At 41.0% G+C, this 18,763-nt stretch overlaps 1 protein-coding gene across 5 annotated transcripts in view; it reads left to right on the top strand.

The window, feature by feature from the left end:
* LOC105895271 (immunoglobulin superfamily member 8-like) overlaps positions 1-18,053 on the top strand; it is a 36,880-nt gene extending 18,827 nt beyond the window's left edge. For 2 of the 5 annotated variants that reach the window (XM_031582700.2, XM_031582711.2), the window contains 2 exons: positions 16,444-16,563; positions 16,790-16,961. In XM_031582700.2, the coding sequence (XP_031438560.1) occupies positions 16,444-16,563; positions 16,790-16,932 (263 nt within the window). In that variant the 3' untranslated portion in view covers positions 16,933-16,961. The other 3 variants (XM_031582705.2, XM_031582709.2, XM_031582715.2) reach the window with 3 other exon arrangements.
* Positions 18,054-18,763: the final 710 nt, after the last annotated feature.

Below are 18,763 nucleotides of genomic sequence, written 5' to 3'. Positions count from 1 at the left end.
CATTTTATTCAGTCTTACTGATGGTCCTTCTGTAATGCCAACAGGTGCACTGTGTTGTGGATACGTTTTGTAGTCCTGGTAATCTTTTGTTTGGCATATTGGCAAGGTTATTTAGAGGACCATTTCTCAATGCTTTTGTTTTTGATGAATGAATGTTTGTTTATTAATCAGTTATTTTTCAACAAATAACTCAATTATGATTACAAAGAGGAAAATTCGCAACAAACACCTAAAAACACAGCAACTTTCATCGGAACTTTTTGGAAAAGCTCCCGCGAAATCAAGAATTTTAGGCCGCAACTATCGACAAAAATGTCACCAATATCACCATGATTCCTTTAAGTGTCGGTGTCGGTGCTGCCCCCCGCCCCCCCTCCCTTAGCCATGCATAGTCTCTATTTATGAACATGTTTTGTGGTAGATCATTTTTAGTTGGTCATTTTAAAAGTAGATCACAAGCCAAAAAAATGTGGGCACCCCTGCTCTACTTGTACCACTATGCTACAGTCTAAGTATGGTATCACAATACTAATGTACTACAATTTCATTACAAAGTCTACAACACTTCATGAAACAACCAGATAAGTGAAGGCAATTGGAGTACTGGCTTTCAGTGGAATATTGGAACAACAACAGACAAGACAATTGTTTAAGTCTAAATAAACCAATGTATTAAAGGTGACAAACAGTAATTAATGGCTAATATTAATCAGGTATAATCCCATAAACAATAGAGTATAACAATGAAACAAGGCACAAAGTGGAGTTGGGAAGTTGTCTGTTCAGGAATACAGGGGAGGGGGCATGAGAGCGTACTCGTCTGTGTGTGTGTGTGTGTGCGCGGGTACGTGTGTGTGTGTGCGTATGCGGGTACTCGCTAAATGGAAAGAGGAGGAGTGAGAGGGAGGCTTTGCGCAAGTGCACAGGGTAGAGATAGTAAGTGCGTGAATGAAATAGTGTGCCAGGCGCCAACTAGATTGGGAATGGTCCCCGGATGTGACTGCGGGTCCTTGACAAGATATACCTGTTCTTAGGCGCCAATTAAGTTGGGGGCTGGGCACATAATGCAATGAGTACCTAGACAAAGGATGCTTGCTTTGAGGGCAGAATCCAGGCTATATGCCTTTAACTCAATACAATATATTTAAACAGCACTGAAATCGTGATGTGGACGTGTACATGTTGAGATGGTGATGTAAAGGGAGTTAGAGAGAGAGAGAGAGAGAGAGAGAGAGAGAGATGGTCCATGCACGATCTAACGGATTAGCAAAGTAAAACAAAACAAGATAATGTCACGGTCACAGACCGTGCAAACTGTGAATTACAGATTGCGCATTTAAATCATAAATGAAATAAAACAACAATACTTTCACACATAGATTAAACACACATATAAGACTAATCTCTGCCCAGATTGTCACCCTTACTTGATTAACGCCCTTGCTTAGCGATCAACAGTGTTTTGCGGACTTCCAATGAACAGTGCGGAACGCAGGTTCGAGGGAGATGTCCGTGTCCTTCTCAGCTTGTCAGCTGAAACTCGTGGAGGCCTTGTTGGACGTCCGATGGGTCTCGAAGGATGTAGAGTTCTGTGTCGACATGGAGAAACGAAGAAGGGAAGCCGGTCGCCTTCTCTTACTCAGAACACTGCTGGGCTACAGTGTAATCCTCCCAGTATAAACTTAGGTTGCAACTAAACGAGACAAAGTATCTTCGGAACTTTGGCCAAAAGTTCAATACGAGTCGTGGTTGCGTTGTCCTTTGTTTGGTTGAAGTTTTCCTGCAGATGGGGTATCTCTTTTATGAATGGTATTCACTGTTGTAAAAACCATCCAGAGAGAGAGCTGCTTTAAAGGGAAAAGTGCGTCACCTTTTTACAACCTTGTTTGCAGCCAATGCTGTCTCAATGAAATGTAGATAAGAAAGTTAAGGTGATATGAGAATTGTGGGTAATGTAGTCTATGGTGGTACTACACCTACACTATACAACCATACAAAAGTGGTGCACTACAGCATTTGCATTGAAATATGCATATATGCACTACAGCATTTGCATTGAAATATGCATATATGAAGGAAAAATATAGGTGTAGCTGAAGACATTTTCCCACTTTTACTGCTGCATTTGAAAGTCATGGGCCATCAATGAGACAAAGTGACCGAAAAAGGCAACTACAACAAAGAGAGGCATATGCTATAGTTATGGCAGAGAGCATATGCTATAGTTATGGAAGCATGAGTCACTTTTGGGTGAAGTATGAAGTGTTTTGGTGGTTGTACTTCAATCAGAACTAGATGATATGTTGTTAAGTATAAGTAAAACATTAAAAGACAACTTGGCAAAGACTGGGAAATAGGTTTGTATGTATACTAGGCGGGTGATCTGGGAACGTAGGGCAGGTTTATGAGCTTGATCAGAAATGACAAAGTTAGGAACTCAGGAAAGATGGAAAGTAAGGAGGATGTCTGATGGACAAACGAAAGGTTGCAGGTATTGTGGGTTAGTTAGACAGAGCGCGCTGGGGCAGAAGATAGCTGTAGTGAGGGTTAGATAGTGACCTGTTCTCCTCTTTCTCTTTCTCTCTCTCTCTTTCTCTCTTTGACTTACATGACCCAAGGCACATCCAGAAATACTGCATACTGCAAAGACACTTTTGAGACACTCTTGATGTGTGTGTGCGTGCATGCATGCGTGCGTGTGGTCTGTGGCTGTTGTGGATTCATGTAGCCACATCATGTGGCTATGTACAAATACAGGGTGACTGTCACGCCAGCGCTGAGCCCTGCTCCTGCCACGTCCCTTCCTGATTCAACTCACCTGCCTCAGTCACCTTCCCGAGTCCCCTCGACCTTTTCCAGGGTCTAGTCGAGAATCACCCCACCAGCAAGCTCCACCTCCCCGGTCCACAGCCCTTCTCCGTTCTCCGGCTCATCCAAGGCCTGTAGCGGATTCCTGCTCCAGTGCTCCCTTGCCCTGGAAATGCAGCCCCATTGGTTCCCCACTGAAGGAACCAGAGTGGATCCCTATGCAGCCCTATTTGTTCCCCACTGAAGGAACCAGAGTGGCCTATGTGATCTCCCTGCTCCAGAGTGGAACCCTATGTGATCTCCCTGCTCCACAGTGGATCCTAATGTGATCTCCCTGCTCCAGAGTGGATCCCTATGTGATCTCCCTGCTCCAGAGTGGATCCCTATGTGATCTCCCTGCTCCAGGGCAAGGCCCTCCAGTAGGCGGAATCTGTGTGGCACCAGGGTGGGCGAATTAGTCATTCGACGCCTTGAGTTATGTTAAGTTATGTTGGGATGAGCACTCTGAGTAAAGATGGAAAGTAAGGAGGACATCTGATGGATAAATGAAAGGTCAATGCGTTTAGAAACTTGTTAGGAACTTGGTTGACCAATAAGACAAACAAACCCAGGAAGTCTCACAGAGACCACAAGCCTGTACAGCTAAACTAATACGCATAGATCCAGTCACAGCCTTTCAATAATGCAGTATTGGTATCAGGTATGTTCTTCTTGAAAATGTTGTATATACTCCACTTCCATATATTCATCTACAGCTGTCTCATACACAATGAACCCACGAGAACCTTTTTATATTTTTTCAAAAGTTTGCAATTCTACATAACCAAGTCCAAGTCTATAACAAGGTTTTCATCGTCATGACAGAAAAAGATTCAGGAGAAGAGGCTGCTTGAGCTCAATATACCTCTGTACTGCCACCTGCTGTCACTAAGGGTGCATTACATATTTTGAACACTATCAGCAACACTCGTCACAGGACACCTCAAGATAAAGAGTGTCGAGTCTGGTGTGGAGGCTGGTGGAACGAACAACAAAAGCAACATCAAGATTACTTTAACTTGTCACATTGACAAATAACTTGATTTGAAAAACAAACTTTTGATATGCTATGATCTCTCCTAAATGATTCTATAAGTAAATAACTCATGTGAAATGTGAAAACTCATAGAAACACTTAGAGAGGAAACAAATGTTAACCTTTATGAATGATACATTTTGATGAAACCAGGATGCACCAGTGAATGCGGGGTATTTCAGATATGAAATGTTCCTGTAAAGTGTAAGAACAGCACTCCCTCACACTCTGCTGTCCTCTGTGTCTTAAGTATGTTGATTGGCACATCCTGCTGATAAACAGCCCTATGAATCAAACAGACAACAAACAAAAGTCACAGACACAAAAACACACAGAGAGATTCCTCACTACATTCCGCCTAAGATCTGCATTTTATGGACCTTACAGGACATGTTAGAGATGTCATCATCTACTGAGCCTTTGACCTTTGACCTAATGTACCTGATATCTGTGTTTGGTTATACAGCAGGCGATGGAAATCACACTTGTGTAGATGAACACTCTGAGGAGTAAAAACAGAATCTCCCACACGTCACCTACAAACTCCTTCTGCTCATCAGCCAGAGGTTCCTCTGAAATTAAAACTAAATGCAAAATATACAATAGTAATGACTGCCATTCTGTAATTGTGATATCATCAAATTAATGATTATTTACTTATTTACCATCATGCAAACGCACCTATTATTAACGTCCAATTTTTGGATATTGATTCTCCTGTTGTTCTCATATCACAGGTGTAGATTCCCTCACCAGACTTCTGTACGTCAGATATCTGAAGCTTAGCTGGTAATGCAACACTCATCCTTTTGGAGGTGAATCGAGGTGTGGTCATTTTAGTTATGGGGCAGTGAAAATACAGCAGGTTCTTATTTTTGAACCAGGCCACCTGGATAAGGTCCACAGTGTGGCTGGGCTCTGTGGACTTGCTGCATTCAAATATAGCCGTTTCCCCACGAGTCAGTCTCTGAGAGTCTGCGATGTCTGATAACAAATTGGAAAGTCACTCAGCACACTGACCACCATCTTTTTAAAATATTTCCACAGAAACAAAATGTTTAGTTAATTTCAGCAAAGGTAATGCGTAATGTTAGTCTGGATGCCAGACGAACTTAGCCACGCCCACAAAAATTTAGGTCGGGAAGTTCGGTCTGGTGTCGCTCCGTTGGGGAGAAACTATCTCCTCACAAAAATCTGTGAGGAGATAGATAGACCAATCAAATTGTCAGGGCGGGCTTTATACGATGATGGACAGATGATCAACCCTAACGTAATCAACCACGTCACCAAAGAGCTTTTGGGGTGAATTCGTTTTCAACAAACATGGCTGCCGTTGGAGAGCTGAAATGTGGAAATTCGAGTCTGTTTTAGAAGACATTGACAGCACATTCATTTTGAAAGAGGAACAGATAAACGCGATCAAGGCATTTGTCGATCGAAAGGATGTTTTTGCCGTCCTTCCTACGGGATCCGGTAAAAGTTTAATGTATCAGCTGGCCCCATGGTCTACGTTATGGTCATACTACGTTGCTCTGATTGGTTCTAGATATATCCAATTGAGCGAAGAGGCATTTTTTTTCCTGGTTCGGTTGAAACACGCCCCATAATTACAGCCCAACGGAGCGGTATCAGACTCATATTCTGACTAGAATTATGAGTATGACATCGTCAGGCTAGCGTAATGTGATAAGTTTACCCAAATCTGAAGAACTATAAGGAGTGCAAAAGTCCTCTTCGTCCATCCTTTTGCCATGGCGCATTGTGATGGTTCTCACGTTTTGCTAACCCACACATCACAACCAAAACCCTCAATGCCCTCTTCCTATTAGACTTCATCTCCACTACTTGTTGCATTTACCAATTTCATCCACCCCTTTTTGGCATCTGAAAATAAAACCTCACTACAATGAATGGAAAGCTTCTCTTGCTCTCTGCTTAATCACCGTGGAGAGATGATAATCGAATTGATACGCAAAGATAAAAGTAGTGTAAAGTTGTTACAATCAGGGGCGGAGCTTGCCTTTTCAGCTGATGGAGGGGTGCTGTGGGTAGACAAAGCGTAGACTCTAGATTCAGGGCTCTTCAATAGGTGGCCCGCGGGCCAGATCCGGCCCTCGAGCTGCTTTGGACTGGCCCCCGGAGTGTGCTCCGGTAGCCTCATTCAGTTATTACTTAGAAACATTACTTCTTGTGGAAACCACTTGTAATGAACCGAAGTTTTTTCGAATTGTTTACTTTGATAAATATGCTAATCGCTAGCGCGGTCTCTATGGAATTTCTCCTAAAGGTAAGCATTAAGCTAACGTAGTTTCTATCACAGTTAAACATGCAATGCTAAGTGATTGTTTTTAGAAACGAATATTACGATATGAGATTACTAAGATGTATTCTGTATGTCTGCTCAGTTTTACAGTGCTTCTTAAGTAATGGTTTGAAAAGAACTTCAAGCTTCAGACTTTCTCTTGGGGAAACTGTTATCTATCTGCCGAGACAATGTAGCAGGCTAGAGTGACCACGCCACACACACAGAAGCGGGGGCAGAATAGTAAAAAAAAAAATTGGTGCACTTGGAAGTTGTTTGCCAGTTAAATGAATTAAATTCTTAACAACTGATACAGTTCACCTGAACTGAGTGGTCAAATTTGAAACACATTTCCTTGATAGACTACCATGCACTTTTAAGTTGTTGCAATTCTATTCAGTTCCATACAATGCACTTTGTTGGTGGAGATACATTTGATTCTGCCTGTCACTCAAATCAGTTTAATCTTAAATATTGAGGATAATGACCAGTAAGGTTGTGTTGGTACAGCTATGTACAATGAAGTGCATGTTTTTGTTAGTTAATTGCATTTCTCTAATTGTCTGTTAATATGGCTTGGTTATTGCTCACCTGGTTTGATTTTTGAATCCTTGGGCCTATGCGGCCTCTTGGGCATATTTTGTGAAGCACTTACTAAATAGAATATATTGACTCTTTCGGTATGTTGTTGTAATTTCTTTATTTGTTACCGTGATTACTCATATCCTCCGGCCCCTGACTTTACCTCAGTTTCATGAACCGGCCCCAGCTCCAAACTAATTGAAGAGCCCTGCCCTAGATGATCAGCCTACCGGATGTAATTCTTTAGTTTACTAATGGATTAACATGACAACGTGAACGTTTGCCGATAACACACGCCATCCGATAATTAACACCGTTACGATAGGTAGTTAGCTCACGTAAGATACTGTAATTTAAGCTAACCAATGAAATAACTTTCACACAAAAAAAACACCGATTATGTGTGTTTGATTGATAAAGGATATATGTTACACATCGCACTCACGTTATTGACGTTTATTTTATTTACCGCTACAGATTACCCTTAACACAAGTGTAATTCAGTTGCTATTAATGTTGAACAGCAGCATTAAACGTGACACCACATTAAAAGTCAGGCAAATGACATTGTAGCTCAGCGAAAAAGCAAAGGTCCTGGTATTAGCCAATGGTGTGTTACGTTCCTGCCTGGTAACTAATCCTAACCAATCCAACATTCTAGAACTATCCAGTAGGCCGATCATCTAGGGTCTACCCTTCATCTACCGACAGGTGCCTTTCTGTCTCCGATAGAACAGGCATTAAGCTATCCGAAACTTTTTTTCTTTGTTCCCCACTCTTATTATGTTTATGGTGTCCATTGATTTCCATTCACATTATTTGCAGTGATTTGCGCAACTGCACTTACTGGTGCGGTTGGAATAATCCCTGCAAAAGGGAGTTTCACTTTTATAATACATTACCATACCTGAAGGACGAATGCACGAAGAAAGGACAAGAACTACATTTGCAGTTGCGATCTAAAACTCTGACCTACTCTGTCTAAAGCCCTTGTTAAGTCCCGTCCTGTTTCCTAGATTATGTTTTCCTTATTTTATCATTTATTCTTCAGTTCTGTGTTGTGTTTGTCTACTCATTTTTACTTTAGTTTCAGACACCTCACGCCCTGCCCTTGTGTCCCGGCTTGTTGATTGTCTGCACTGCCTTGATTGTTTTCACCTGTCCTTCATCATCTAGTGTATTGAGTCTGTGTGTTCCTGTGTCTCGTTGCCAATTTGTGTTAGTTTCCCCCGTGTTCCTAGCGTTCCAGCGATTTGTCCATGTCTGTTGATTTACTAGTGTTGCCGACCTCTGCCTGTCTCATGAACCCTGCTTTTGCCTTCTCCCTATTGAATTGTCTGCCTGATCTTCAAACGCCTACCTGTGTACGGAACCCTGACCTGACCCACACCGAACCCTGTTTTGACCTTCTCCACTCCTTGTTGGATTTGTTTGCCTGCCTTTGGACTGTCTTTCCGTGTACTGAACTCTGATACTAAACCATTTTGACTATTCTTTACCCCTGTCTCTGAGTCGTGCGATTTAGTCCTGCTCACACCACCCTTTAAACCCGTCTAAAGCAGAGGTCTTCAACAGGGGGTCCGCAGAGGTACTGCAAGGGAGTCGCAAAATGTTTGGTTGATTATACAATTTTTAATATTTCTTTAATTAAAAAAAAATATTTCCAACCAGTTTTTTTCCCACAAATTTAAATGTCTTTAAATATACATTAACATGAATCCAACATTTTAGCGAACGGATCAATGGAGGCAGAAGACGTTATCTTTCAGTCAGCAATGCACACATTCAGCTACACACAGGAGCTCTCTCAAGCTGGGCACCGGTTCACTCACAGCACAGGAATAGCCCAGGGCCCCATTTGTCGTAGCTCGTTTAGCGAGTACCCGAGATCATTTTCAGGATGAGATAATATAAGTCCCTCTGTTCGATTCGTGGAAGCAACTTTGGATAAATCACCATAGCAACACATCAATTACCTCCAACCTGCTCCAGCGCATACTAATTTAAGTGAAGCTGGATAAGCTTGCCACACCCCCGGAAAAAGGAGAGATCCCATTGACCAAGGAGCGATATTAGTTAGATTGGCGCTTCATAGGGAGAGAGTTCTTTGCGATCGCCAAGATCCATTATTCCATCATAATGAGTTCTTGTATGAGCGCTACCGATTCAGCCGACAAGGAATCATTTATTTACAAGACCTTCTCGAGCCATTTATTGCAAACACTACAGCCGAGCATTGACTGTCTTATGCTTTTTTGCGTGTGATACATTTTTGTAGTGTAGGCGAACAAAGCATTATATGACAGTGTTATTAGTACACCATAGCATATCATTATTGTAGAAAATGATTAAGGTGGACTCATGATAAGAACAGAGAGTAATACACACAATTTCTTTTCACTGCTTCAATTTATTGAATTTCTTATTAATACAATTACATTTAGTTATTTAGCAGACACTTTTATTCAAAGCGACTTACAAGGAAATGTAAAACTACACTTGGTAAGGAGGTGAGGGGAATTGAACTAGTAAACTTGTAGTCACCAACCTTCTCATCTAACCACTGTACCAGTCACACTTGTTGTAATTCGTGTATACATAGATATCGGCCCATACACAGCCCCATACACAGCTTCTTGTCTTGCTCTCGCATGTTACACGCTGACTCTGTCAGGTTCCCCATGATTGGCCGAGAGCCTTTTTAGTCCCCAGCTTACTAAGATCCCAGGCATAAGGAGGCACGCTGCAATATTATTGAAAAGTAGTATCTTCTTGTAAAAAAAAAATAGAACAAATAACAAATGCCAAGTGTTTGGACATTGTTATGAGCGAAAATGGATCGTTTTGTAACTCGACCAAAAAACTCCACAAGCACAAGAGAGATACCCTCCACCTCAGAAACCACCAATGAAAATGCAAGTGGCCAGGTGGCACCTGCTGCTGATGTAGCAGCTGGTAAAAATAAGCGCAAACGAGAGAAGACCCGAATATATACAGAAAATTATGTAAAGTTTGGATTTACCTTCAAGGAGATGGCATTGAATTACTAATGTGTGTCATTTGCTCTACTGTGCTGTTAAACGAATCTATGAAGCCATCAAAGCTGCAGCGTCATTTGCAGACAACCCACAGCCACTTAGAAGACAAACTTGTTGAATACTTCCAAACTAGTCTCAAATCCCTCAGAGGTCAACAGACATTGATTAGAAAATCAGCCAAAGTTGGTGAGCAGGCTTTGAAATGCTCCAGACTCCAAACACCAGGTTCTCGGATCAACCAGTGTAAAGCACCAAAGGACAGAGTCAGGTTCAGTCAATAAGTTAACAATTTATTAAGATGACCATTGGGCACACAAAGGGGAGTTTGGGGGATAACTGCTCTACTTTCAGGGGCTAAGACACACTAGGAGGTCACAGCAAAGTGGATACACTACAAATCAACAGTTGCAAAGTTTAAAGTGAGTTAGAATCTCAACCATGACAAATCACACACAGCAACCCGATAAAGCCTAAAAGTCAGCAGCTAACCCCCTAGCTATAGCCAGTGGCCCGTAGATGGTTATGGCAATAAATAGATTAAAAGCTTTGTTCTTTATTAAGTTAATTCCCAATATTTGGATAAAAATAGGGTGATAACTACTGATCTTAATTACAAAACTGACCGCTGGCTGAGCCACTTATAAGAAGTAGATGGCGTATACAGTCTCAGTACAGTTCGGCCGCCCAGGCTGGGACTGAAACAAACTCAAAAGAAATAAACTTAAACATTACAATCATCATACCAAACAATTACACTGCCACATGCAAACAACAATCACATAACAAACAAGTCAAACTAAATAAACTGCACGCCATCTACCTTACCCCCTGATCACGAAGCTGAGGTTGATAGATGCATTTGCATTACAACTTGATGAATCAACAGATCTCTCAAAGGACGCCCAGCTTCTGGCCTTTGTGTGCTTTGTCGATCAAATGGAAATGAAGAAAGATGTTTCGTTTTGTAAGTGCCTTCCTGAACTCACAACTAGTTCTGAAATCTTCAAAGTGATTGATGTTTTTTTCAGAGAAAATTACATTCCATGGAAAAATGTATTGCGCTGTGCACCGACGGTGCAAGAGCCATGGCTGGTTTAAAAAGTGGACTAAACGCGCTTGTAAGGGATGTGGCTCCGCAAGTGATTTGGACGCACTGCATGCTACACAGGGAGTCAAATTCTTGCCAAAGACATGAGCACTGAATTGTCAGATGTCATGGACTCGGTCGTAAAAGTTGTCAATATAGTCAAGAAGAGTGCTTTGCAAACGCGTCTCTTCTCAAATCTCTGTGCTGCTGAGAAGAACACACTGCGCTACTGTACCATTCTGAGGTTTGATGGCTTTCACGTGGAACAGTGTTGTCACGTGTGTTGGAATTACGCACGTCTATTCGGGAGTTTTTACTTCTCTTTTACTTCTCCTTTAGATAAAAGCATCTGTTAAATTCAGTGGCGGCTGGTGATTTATTTTTTGGGGGGGGCGCAATCATAGACATATATAGACTATGGGCGCAGTTGGGCAGTGCGATTTAAATAGGACTCCACAATGAGAAAACAAAAACACAAGAGAGGTTTTGAGTAGAATATATTAAAAAACAAAGATTTATTTAATGGAAACACAGTGCTCAACACTGTCCACTAACAACTCTCAACAAACTGTAAAATTGGGCATGAGAGGTTTAGAGCAGAATGGTTTAAGAAACATTGGGTTGGGTTCCAGAGGTTTAAATATTGGGTAGTAGAGGTTTAGAGTAGACTAGATTCAGAAACATTGTGTACAAAAAGTTTAAAACAGAGTAGATTTTTTTTTTAAACACACAGGGTGTAGAGGTTTAGAGCAGAATAGAGTGAGAAAGACTGAATGATACCAGTAGTTTAGAGCAGAATAGATTCAGAAATACTGGATTATACTAGAGGTTTAGAGCAGAATAGATTCAGAAACACTGGATGATACTACATGTTTTCAAATGCCAATTCGGTACCCTTCGTCCAACTGCTCTGCAATACTCAGTCTTCCAAAGAGGCTTAGCTTCAGGCTGTTAGTTAGATGGCTGCGGCAAGATTCGTGCTTCTTACATATATCGTTGAAGTGCTTTAGATCCCTCATCCCCGTTGCAGTCCAGACTGTTTCAGTCCCAGGACTTTGGAACAACAGGCAGGGAAAACAAAAAAACGCATCACTCACTGAACAACCAGCTAACCAGCTCCGGTTAGCATACAGGCTTGAAGAGAAGCTACGGGTGTACGTCCTCCCGCGGTCGATGCTCTGCTTCTGCATTTTTAAATCCGGACGTTCGGGTCCCATGTCTTTCAGTCTCTTCTTATCGACATCTGATCGTCGATTGAAAAGTTTTCAGTCGCCATACTCACAGAATCAAAGTCTCTGCTAGCTATGTTGCTCTCGTAGATACGTGAGATTTATATGGGATGTGAGGGAATGATAAAGGTCTCTGATTCGACTAATAGTCCAGTCGCGTTGAAATAAGAAACGATGTCATTGGTTAGGGCGCAAAATTTTGCGCCCCAGGACCGAACTTTCATCCGCCAATGATAAGCTGTCCTTGCTCAAATGTATGAGAAAAGTATGAGAGCTCCCATTGACTTCCATTTGGCCGGCGCCCCTCCAGGGAGGAGGGGCTTATCTCAGTGATAACGAATGGCAATATATTATATTTGGTCACATTTAAGTGGTTGTTGACAGGGGCTTACGGTCTCCCACACACATTTAACGCGTTGACACAGTACATTTCCTATTTTAATTGTTTGGTATATAATGTTTTTTTTATTTTTTGTATTTTTTTTTTTCATCTCAAAATTTTAGGAGGGGTGGCGCCCTTGCGCCCTGTATTGACGCACCGCCACTGGTTAAATTACTAAATGTGATGTAAATGTAATGGCCTACAAGGCGACAATTCCTCCCTCTCTGAAATGTTAAGCATAATGCTTACACTATTTTACTTTTGTAATAAACTAACACACCAGAAACATGAGTACACAACAAAATAACTAGATATACACACGCAATGTAGAGAACCGCTGGATGGCATACAAGGCGACAATGTGCTCTCTAATTACACCAGTGACACTAATTTTGCGGTCTTACAACTCTGCAAACAACATTTTCGGTTCCATTCCATTCAGATTCCATTCAAGTTAGACAGGGAGGACACTTGTGCAGTCTTTCATACATAATATTGGCAGGGATCTTTATGATGAAAAACTAGCAAGTCAACAACTTTCCTAACTCAGCCAAACATCGAGCAAACAAAAGACATAGCAAGACAGCTAATAAGTTATTACTGACTAGTCTAACAGAAAGAAGGCCTCTTTTAGCACCCGCAAATAAGTAAAAGCCAGTTCCTTGGTTTTCCGTTGCCTCTGCCATGATGTCCATGGAAAGGTCCAAGATGAAAGTCATACTTCACTGCACTGTTGTTGTTGAGAGAATGAGAATGGACACTGTGCAATGTAAAAAAAAAACGTTATTTTAACTGAAAAATATGTGTGAGGGGATTTGCGAGGTGTCAGCTATATACTACCCACAAGGTAAACAGCGATGTATTGACGAAGATTTAAAAAAATTGGGAGGTGCACGTCAGACCACGGAGAGGTGCTCGGAGAGAGTTTGCAATGACGGAGAGGGCTCTGCGTAAAAGGTTGACCATAAATTAGGCATAAGGCCTGATGAGTGCTTTCTCCAGTCTGCCACACGTGGGAGCCATTTCCCTGGTTTTGGAAAGCCCTGTCAAATCTGCCTTGTCTGAAATACTTGTCCAAGTATAGTTTGCGATTCCACTGACAAAATTGGAATTAAATACACCTATTATATCACCCACTGGAAGTCAAAGTCAAAGTAGCTTTATTGTCAATTACTTTGCATGTTAAGACAAACAAAGGAATCGAAAAAACGTTTCCCACTCTCCCACGGTGAAACATATAAAGTGCACACGCACAACAACAGATAAGACAAGACATATAGATATACATATAGATATAGTTATAAACATACAGATACATGTACAGCAGCATAAGTTTACTTTAAAATGAGGTTATGGTAGTGCAAAAAAAAGCAGCAAAAAGACATCCTGTGAGATGTATTATTACATTGGCAGTGCAAGTATAACAGTAAGTGGTAAAGTGATAAAAGTGCAAGGGACAGTTTTGTTGCAGAGTCCTGAGTGATCTTTAGGGGGGGGGGGGGACTGACGGATATGGCTGGGGGGAGTGAGGGGAGAGAATTTAGCTTCCTGACAGCTTGGTGTATGAAGCTATTTCTGAGTCTGGTGGTGCGGCAACGGAGGCTCCTATACCTTCTTCCAGAGGGTAGGAGGCTGAACAGACTGTGTGCGGGGTGGCTGGTGTCACTCGCAATCAAGGTAGTTTTCCGGGTGAGGCGGGTGGTGTATATGTCTTGCAGGGAAGGGAGTGGGAGTGGGGCACCAATGATCTTACCAGCTGTGTTCACTATGCGTTGCAGTGCTTTCCTGCTGTGTTCAGTACAGCTACTGCCCCACACAGTGATGCAGCTGGACAGGATGCTTTCAATGGTGCCCCGGTAGAATGCGTTCAGGATGGGTATGGGAGCTTTCACTCGCTTGAGTCTGTTTATTTGTGGTAATGTGTCTAATGTCGGAAAAAATAAAGTCGCTTGACAGCCAGAGCACAAAGCCAAGAACTCAACGGAGAGATTCAGATGTATGACGTAAATTCTCAGGCAACAAAAAGAATATGCAATTCTCCAGTTGTGCAGATAAGAAATTTTAGTTTGAATGCCTAAATAAACCACATCTCTGTGAGTCAGCAGAGCAACAGCAGTCTACCGAGGGTACAGAGCTTTAGGCTCTCTGGCTCTCCATCTTGAGTGGTAGAACAGTACTTTGACTGGGATGTGTGTGAAATCTTTACAGGCTTTAAAGAATGAAAGTTTGAAAGTGTTTAGCTACAGTAAAGAAAGAAAGAAAGAAAACACAAATGAATTAATGAATTAATCAAGCAATCAGGCCCACAGCGCTCTCCTCTATTATAATGTGTTATTCTTGTATCCTGACACTGTTCCTAATCAAATCAAATCAAATCAAACTTTATTTGTACGGCGCATTTCATACAAGGAAGTAACACAATGCGCCTCACAGTAGGAAAGAAAAGGGGGGGGGGGGTTTACAAACACTTGTAAAAAAAAAAAAAACACAGATTTTCAAGAGATAAATGAATAAAATAAAATAAACGTACTAACCGCACTGGCACCGTAAAGGACTACTCAGCACGGTCATCGTCAAACTAAGCTGCTGGGGGGGGGGTTACAAACACTTGTAAAGAGACACAGATAAGTAAATAAATAAATAAATAAATGTTACATTAATGTTAAATAAATACATTTTACAAGTTACAAAACACTTATAAAAAGACACAGATTTTGCCAGAGATAAATGAACAGGAAATTACGTACTAACCGCACTGGCACCATAAAGGACTGCTCAGCACAGTTATCGTCAAACTAAGAGACAGCTGCTGGGGGGGGGGGGGGGGGGGGGGGTACAAATACTTGAAAAGAGACAGAAATAAGTAAATAAATAAATGTTAAATACATTTTACAGTGAGTGATAAGCGAGATCAAAGAGGTATGTCTTAAGTGCATGTTTAAAGGTTTCAACCGTTTCGGCCATTCTTAGGTATTCTGGCAGAGTGTTCCAAAGGTTTGGGGCATTAGAAACTAAAAGCTGCTTCCCCATGTCTCTTTGTCCTGGCTTTTGGAACTGTTAGAAGTTCAGTGCCGGAGGACCTCAGGGATCTACTGGGTGTGTACCTTGAGAGCATGTCTGTTATATATTCAGGTGCATGACTATGGAGTGATTTATAGACTAGTAGGAGAACCTTGAAATCTATTCTAAAACTAACAGGTAGCCAGTGCAGTGATTTTAATACTGGTGTGATGTGCGCTCTCCGTCTTGTTTTAGTGAGGACTCGCGCTGCTGCATTCTGTATTGTTTGTAGTTGACTAATGGCTTTTTTTGGTAGACCAGACAAAAGCGAGTTACAGTAGTCTAGCCTGCTCGTGATAAACGCGTGCATCAGTCTTTCGGTGTCAGCCTGAGCGAGAAACGGTTGCACCTTAGCAATGTTTCTTAAGTGATAAAAAGATGTTTTAATTATATTTTTGATATGGGTTTCAAAATTGAGATCTGAGTCAAGTATGACGCCTAGGTTTCTGGCTTGGTGCTTGGTGTTAAGTGCTAGTGTTTTTAAGTGTGCAGTTAGTTTCTCTCTCTCGTTTTTTTCACCAATGACTAATACCTCTGTTTTATCTTGGTTTAGCTGGAGAAAGTTTTGTGACATCCATACATTTATATCAGAAATGCAATTTACCAAACAATCAATAGAGCTGTAGTTGTTGGGTGTTACAGAAATATAGAGCCTAACATTAACACTCCCTCTATTGTGTGTGTGTAAACACAACCTACAACACAGCTACAAGCAAGATCATTTATTTACTGTTTTTGTTTGATGATGATGAAATTGTGTGTTATTACTCATGATTTGCTTTGCATGACTCAGACTCTACACATGACTCATGAATTGTGCCCTGTGTATTACTAAAAATAAATAGATGAAGTAAACTTTGACCTCTGTTGCCCTCATCAGACACAGGTAATACTGATCCAGACCAGGAGTGGCTCTCTTATGTGTACTTCTGTAGGGGCATAGTGACCCTTGTCTTTATGGTGATGCTGATCTCCTTCCTGAGTCTACATGGATGCAAACGTGAGTTACGGCTCTAACTATAGGCCACACAATGATTTATTTCTTTATTAATTTCTATCTGTATTAAAAAAATATTTATACGTAAATACATTCTTTCTTTTTTTCCTTTTTTCTATCTGTATCTGTGTCATCAGTCAATTCAAGAAAATATTTATAGATAAATAGATATGCATATATCATCTATCACATTTACTTCAGTTTAATAAAGTAAATGTGACTAAATAAGACTCTACACATGACTCAAGGCCAGATCTGGAATGGCTTCCATTTGTTTACATCTGTGCCCCCCTAATCATGGGGATCTTCACTGGCTTACGTGCCTTTAAAGGTTTATTTTATAACTGTCAGAACCTGAGCTACTCGTGTTAATTCATATTTCTAAATATTATTTTACATTGAATGCATGCTTTTCAGAGTCTCAATCAAAAATGAAGTCCTCACAACTGCATATACTGGTAAAGACTGAAAAAGACAATATTTTAATAAAAATATGTTTTATTTAATATCAATATTAATTTCCAACAATAATATAATATATAAAAGTTCAAACTTAGAATTAACCCTGAAATAATATTAGGTCACAAACATTGATGGTTTTGACAGTATGACAGTATGAATGAAAGGAGATACCCTCCACCCATTGCTTTATTTGATTTTAGACCATTTGTGATTCATTTAATCATCCTAATATTGTTTAATGTAAATTGGACAGGACAAGACACCACAGGACCGTGTTACTGTGGTGATGAATTCCACAGCAGAGGATATCCAATCAAGAGTTCTTACAGCTGAATGATGGACAAGTCAGCCCCTGTAATTACTGTCATATTTAGTACACCTTTGAATTTTAAAGAATTTCTCTAATGAACTTCTCTGATAATACTGTTCAATTATTTTTGTTTTTGTATTTTTTCTTAAATATCATTGAAGCATTGTTAACTGTTGGTACGGTCATGGTGACCTCCATTTTGAGAAGTGTGGGATTGTCTCTGGGCCTATGGTGTTCTTATGGTATGTGCCACTGTGTAGCCTAGCGTAGTACGCTTACAGCCAGTTTATAAGGGTAACATGTTTAGTGATATACAACTGTAATGGATGAGGTGGTGGCAAAGAATTTGAAAATGTAAAGACAAGTTTTCTCTGCCAAGTCTGCGTGTACACCTGGTCATCTCAAAGTCCATTATCTTGCATTTACCAGACTTTACCGGTGACACAGTCACTGAGCTTGTCTGGTGGCAGATAATTTGAGAATGTAAAGATGAGTTTGCTCTGTATTCTTGTACACCTGGCCATCTCAAAGGCCATTACCCTGCTTTTATCAGACACTGAGCCTGTGTGTTTTTAATAACACACCCTAACTTTGCTAGCTCATAGCTCTTTTGCACTGCAATTGTATTAATGTACTGTACATGTTATTTCTTCCTTCGATGTATTAAACCAACCCAAACAATGTCAAATGTGGCTCATCTCAAAATAAAAAGGTTTAAAAATAATTTGAACATGGCCTTGCTGTTTTTGTTTAACTTATTTCACTAAAAAGCATTTTAAATGAGTGAAATTAAAAGTACTTGGATCAATTCAATTCAATTCAATTCAATTTTATTTATATAGCGCCATAACAATACAATTGTCTCTAGGCGCTTTACAGAGCCCAGAGCCTGAGACCCCCTTAGTGCAAGCACAATGGCAACACGGGCAAGAAAAAACTCCCTGTTAGTCAGGAAGGAACCTTAAGCAGAACCACGGCACATAAGGGGGAACCCATCTGCTTGAGGTCGGCCGGGTGGAGATAGGAAGGGGGGAAGGGGGGAGGGTTGTGTGGCAGAAGGGGAAGGGAAACAACAGGTGTTGTACATAGCCTGCATTTGGTAGATGTACATAATATATATACAGACATCCAGTGGTAAATACATGATGCAGACAAGACCAGTTTAGTGGATATACACTGTGCTGATAGGGTTACTATTACAGGGGTAAGGGGAGTAGGAACAGAGAAACATGTCGATGGTGGCAATAATATATATTGTATATAAATGCTAGCATAGGGTATGAGGTAGAGTAAGTGTACGGCAGTGCAGTGGCGGTGGGTGCAATTGGTCGAGGGTTTCTGCAGGTAGACCGGGTAGAGAGACTACAGCAGCGTCCCATGGCGAAGATAGTCTAGATTAGGAGAGAAAGAAAAAGAACAGAGTGAGTGGGT

Source organism: Clupea harengus, chromosome 2 (genome assembly GCF_900700415.2).
Source record: "Clupea harengus chromosome 2, Ch_v2.0.2, whole genome shotgun sequence".
NCBI lineage: Eukaryota > Metazoa > Chordata > Actinopteri > Clupeiformes > Clupeidae > Clupea > Clupea harengus.
This window is presented reverse-complemented; position numbering and strand designations above follow the sequence as displayed.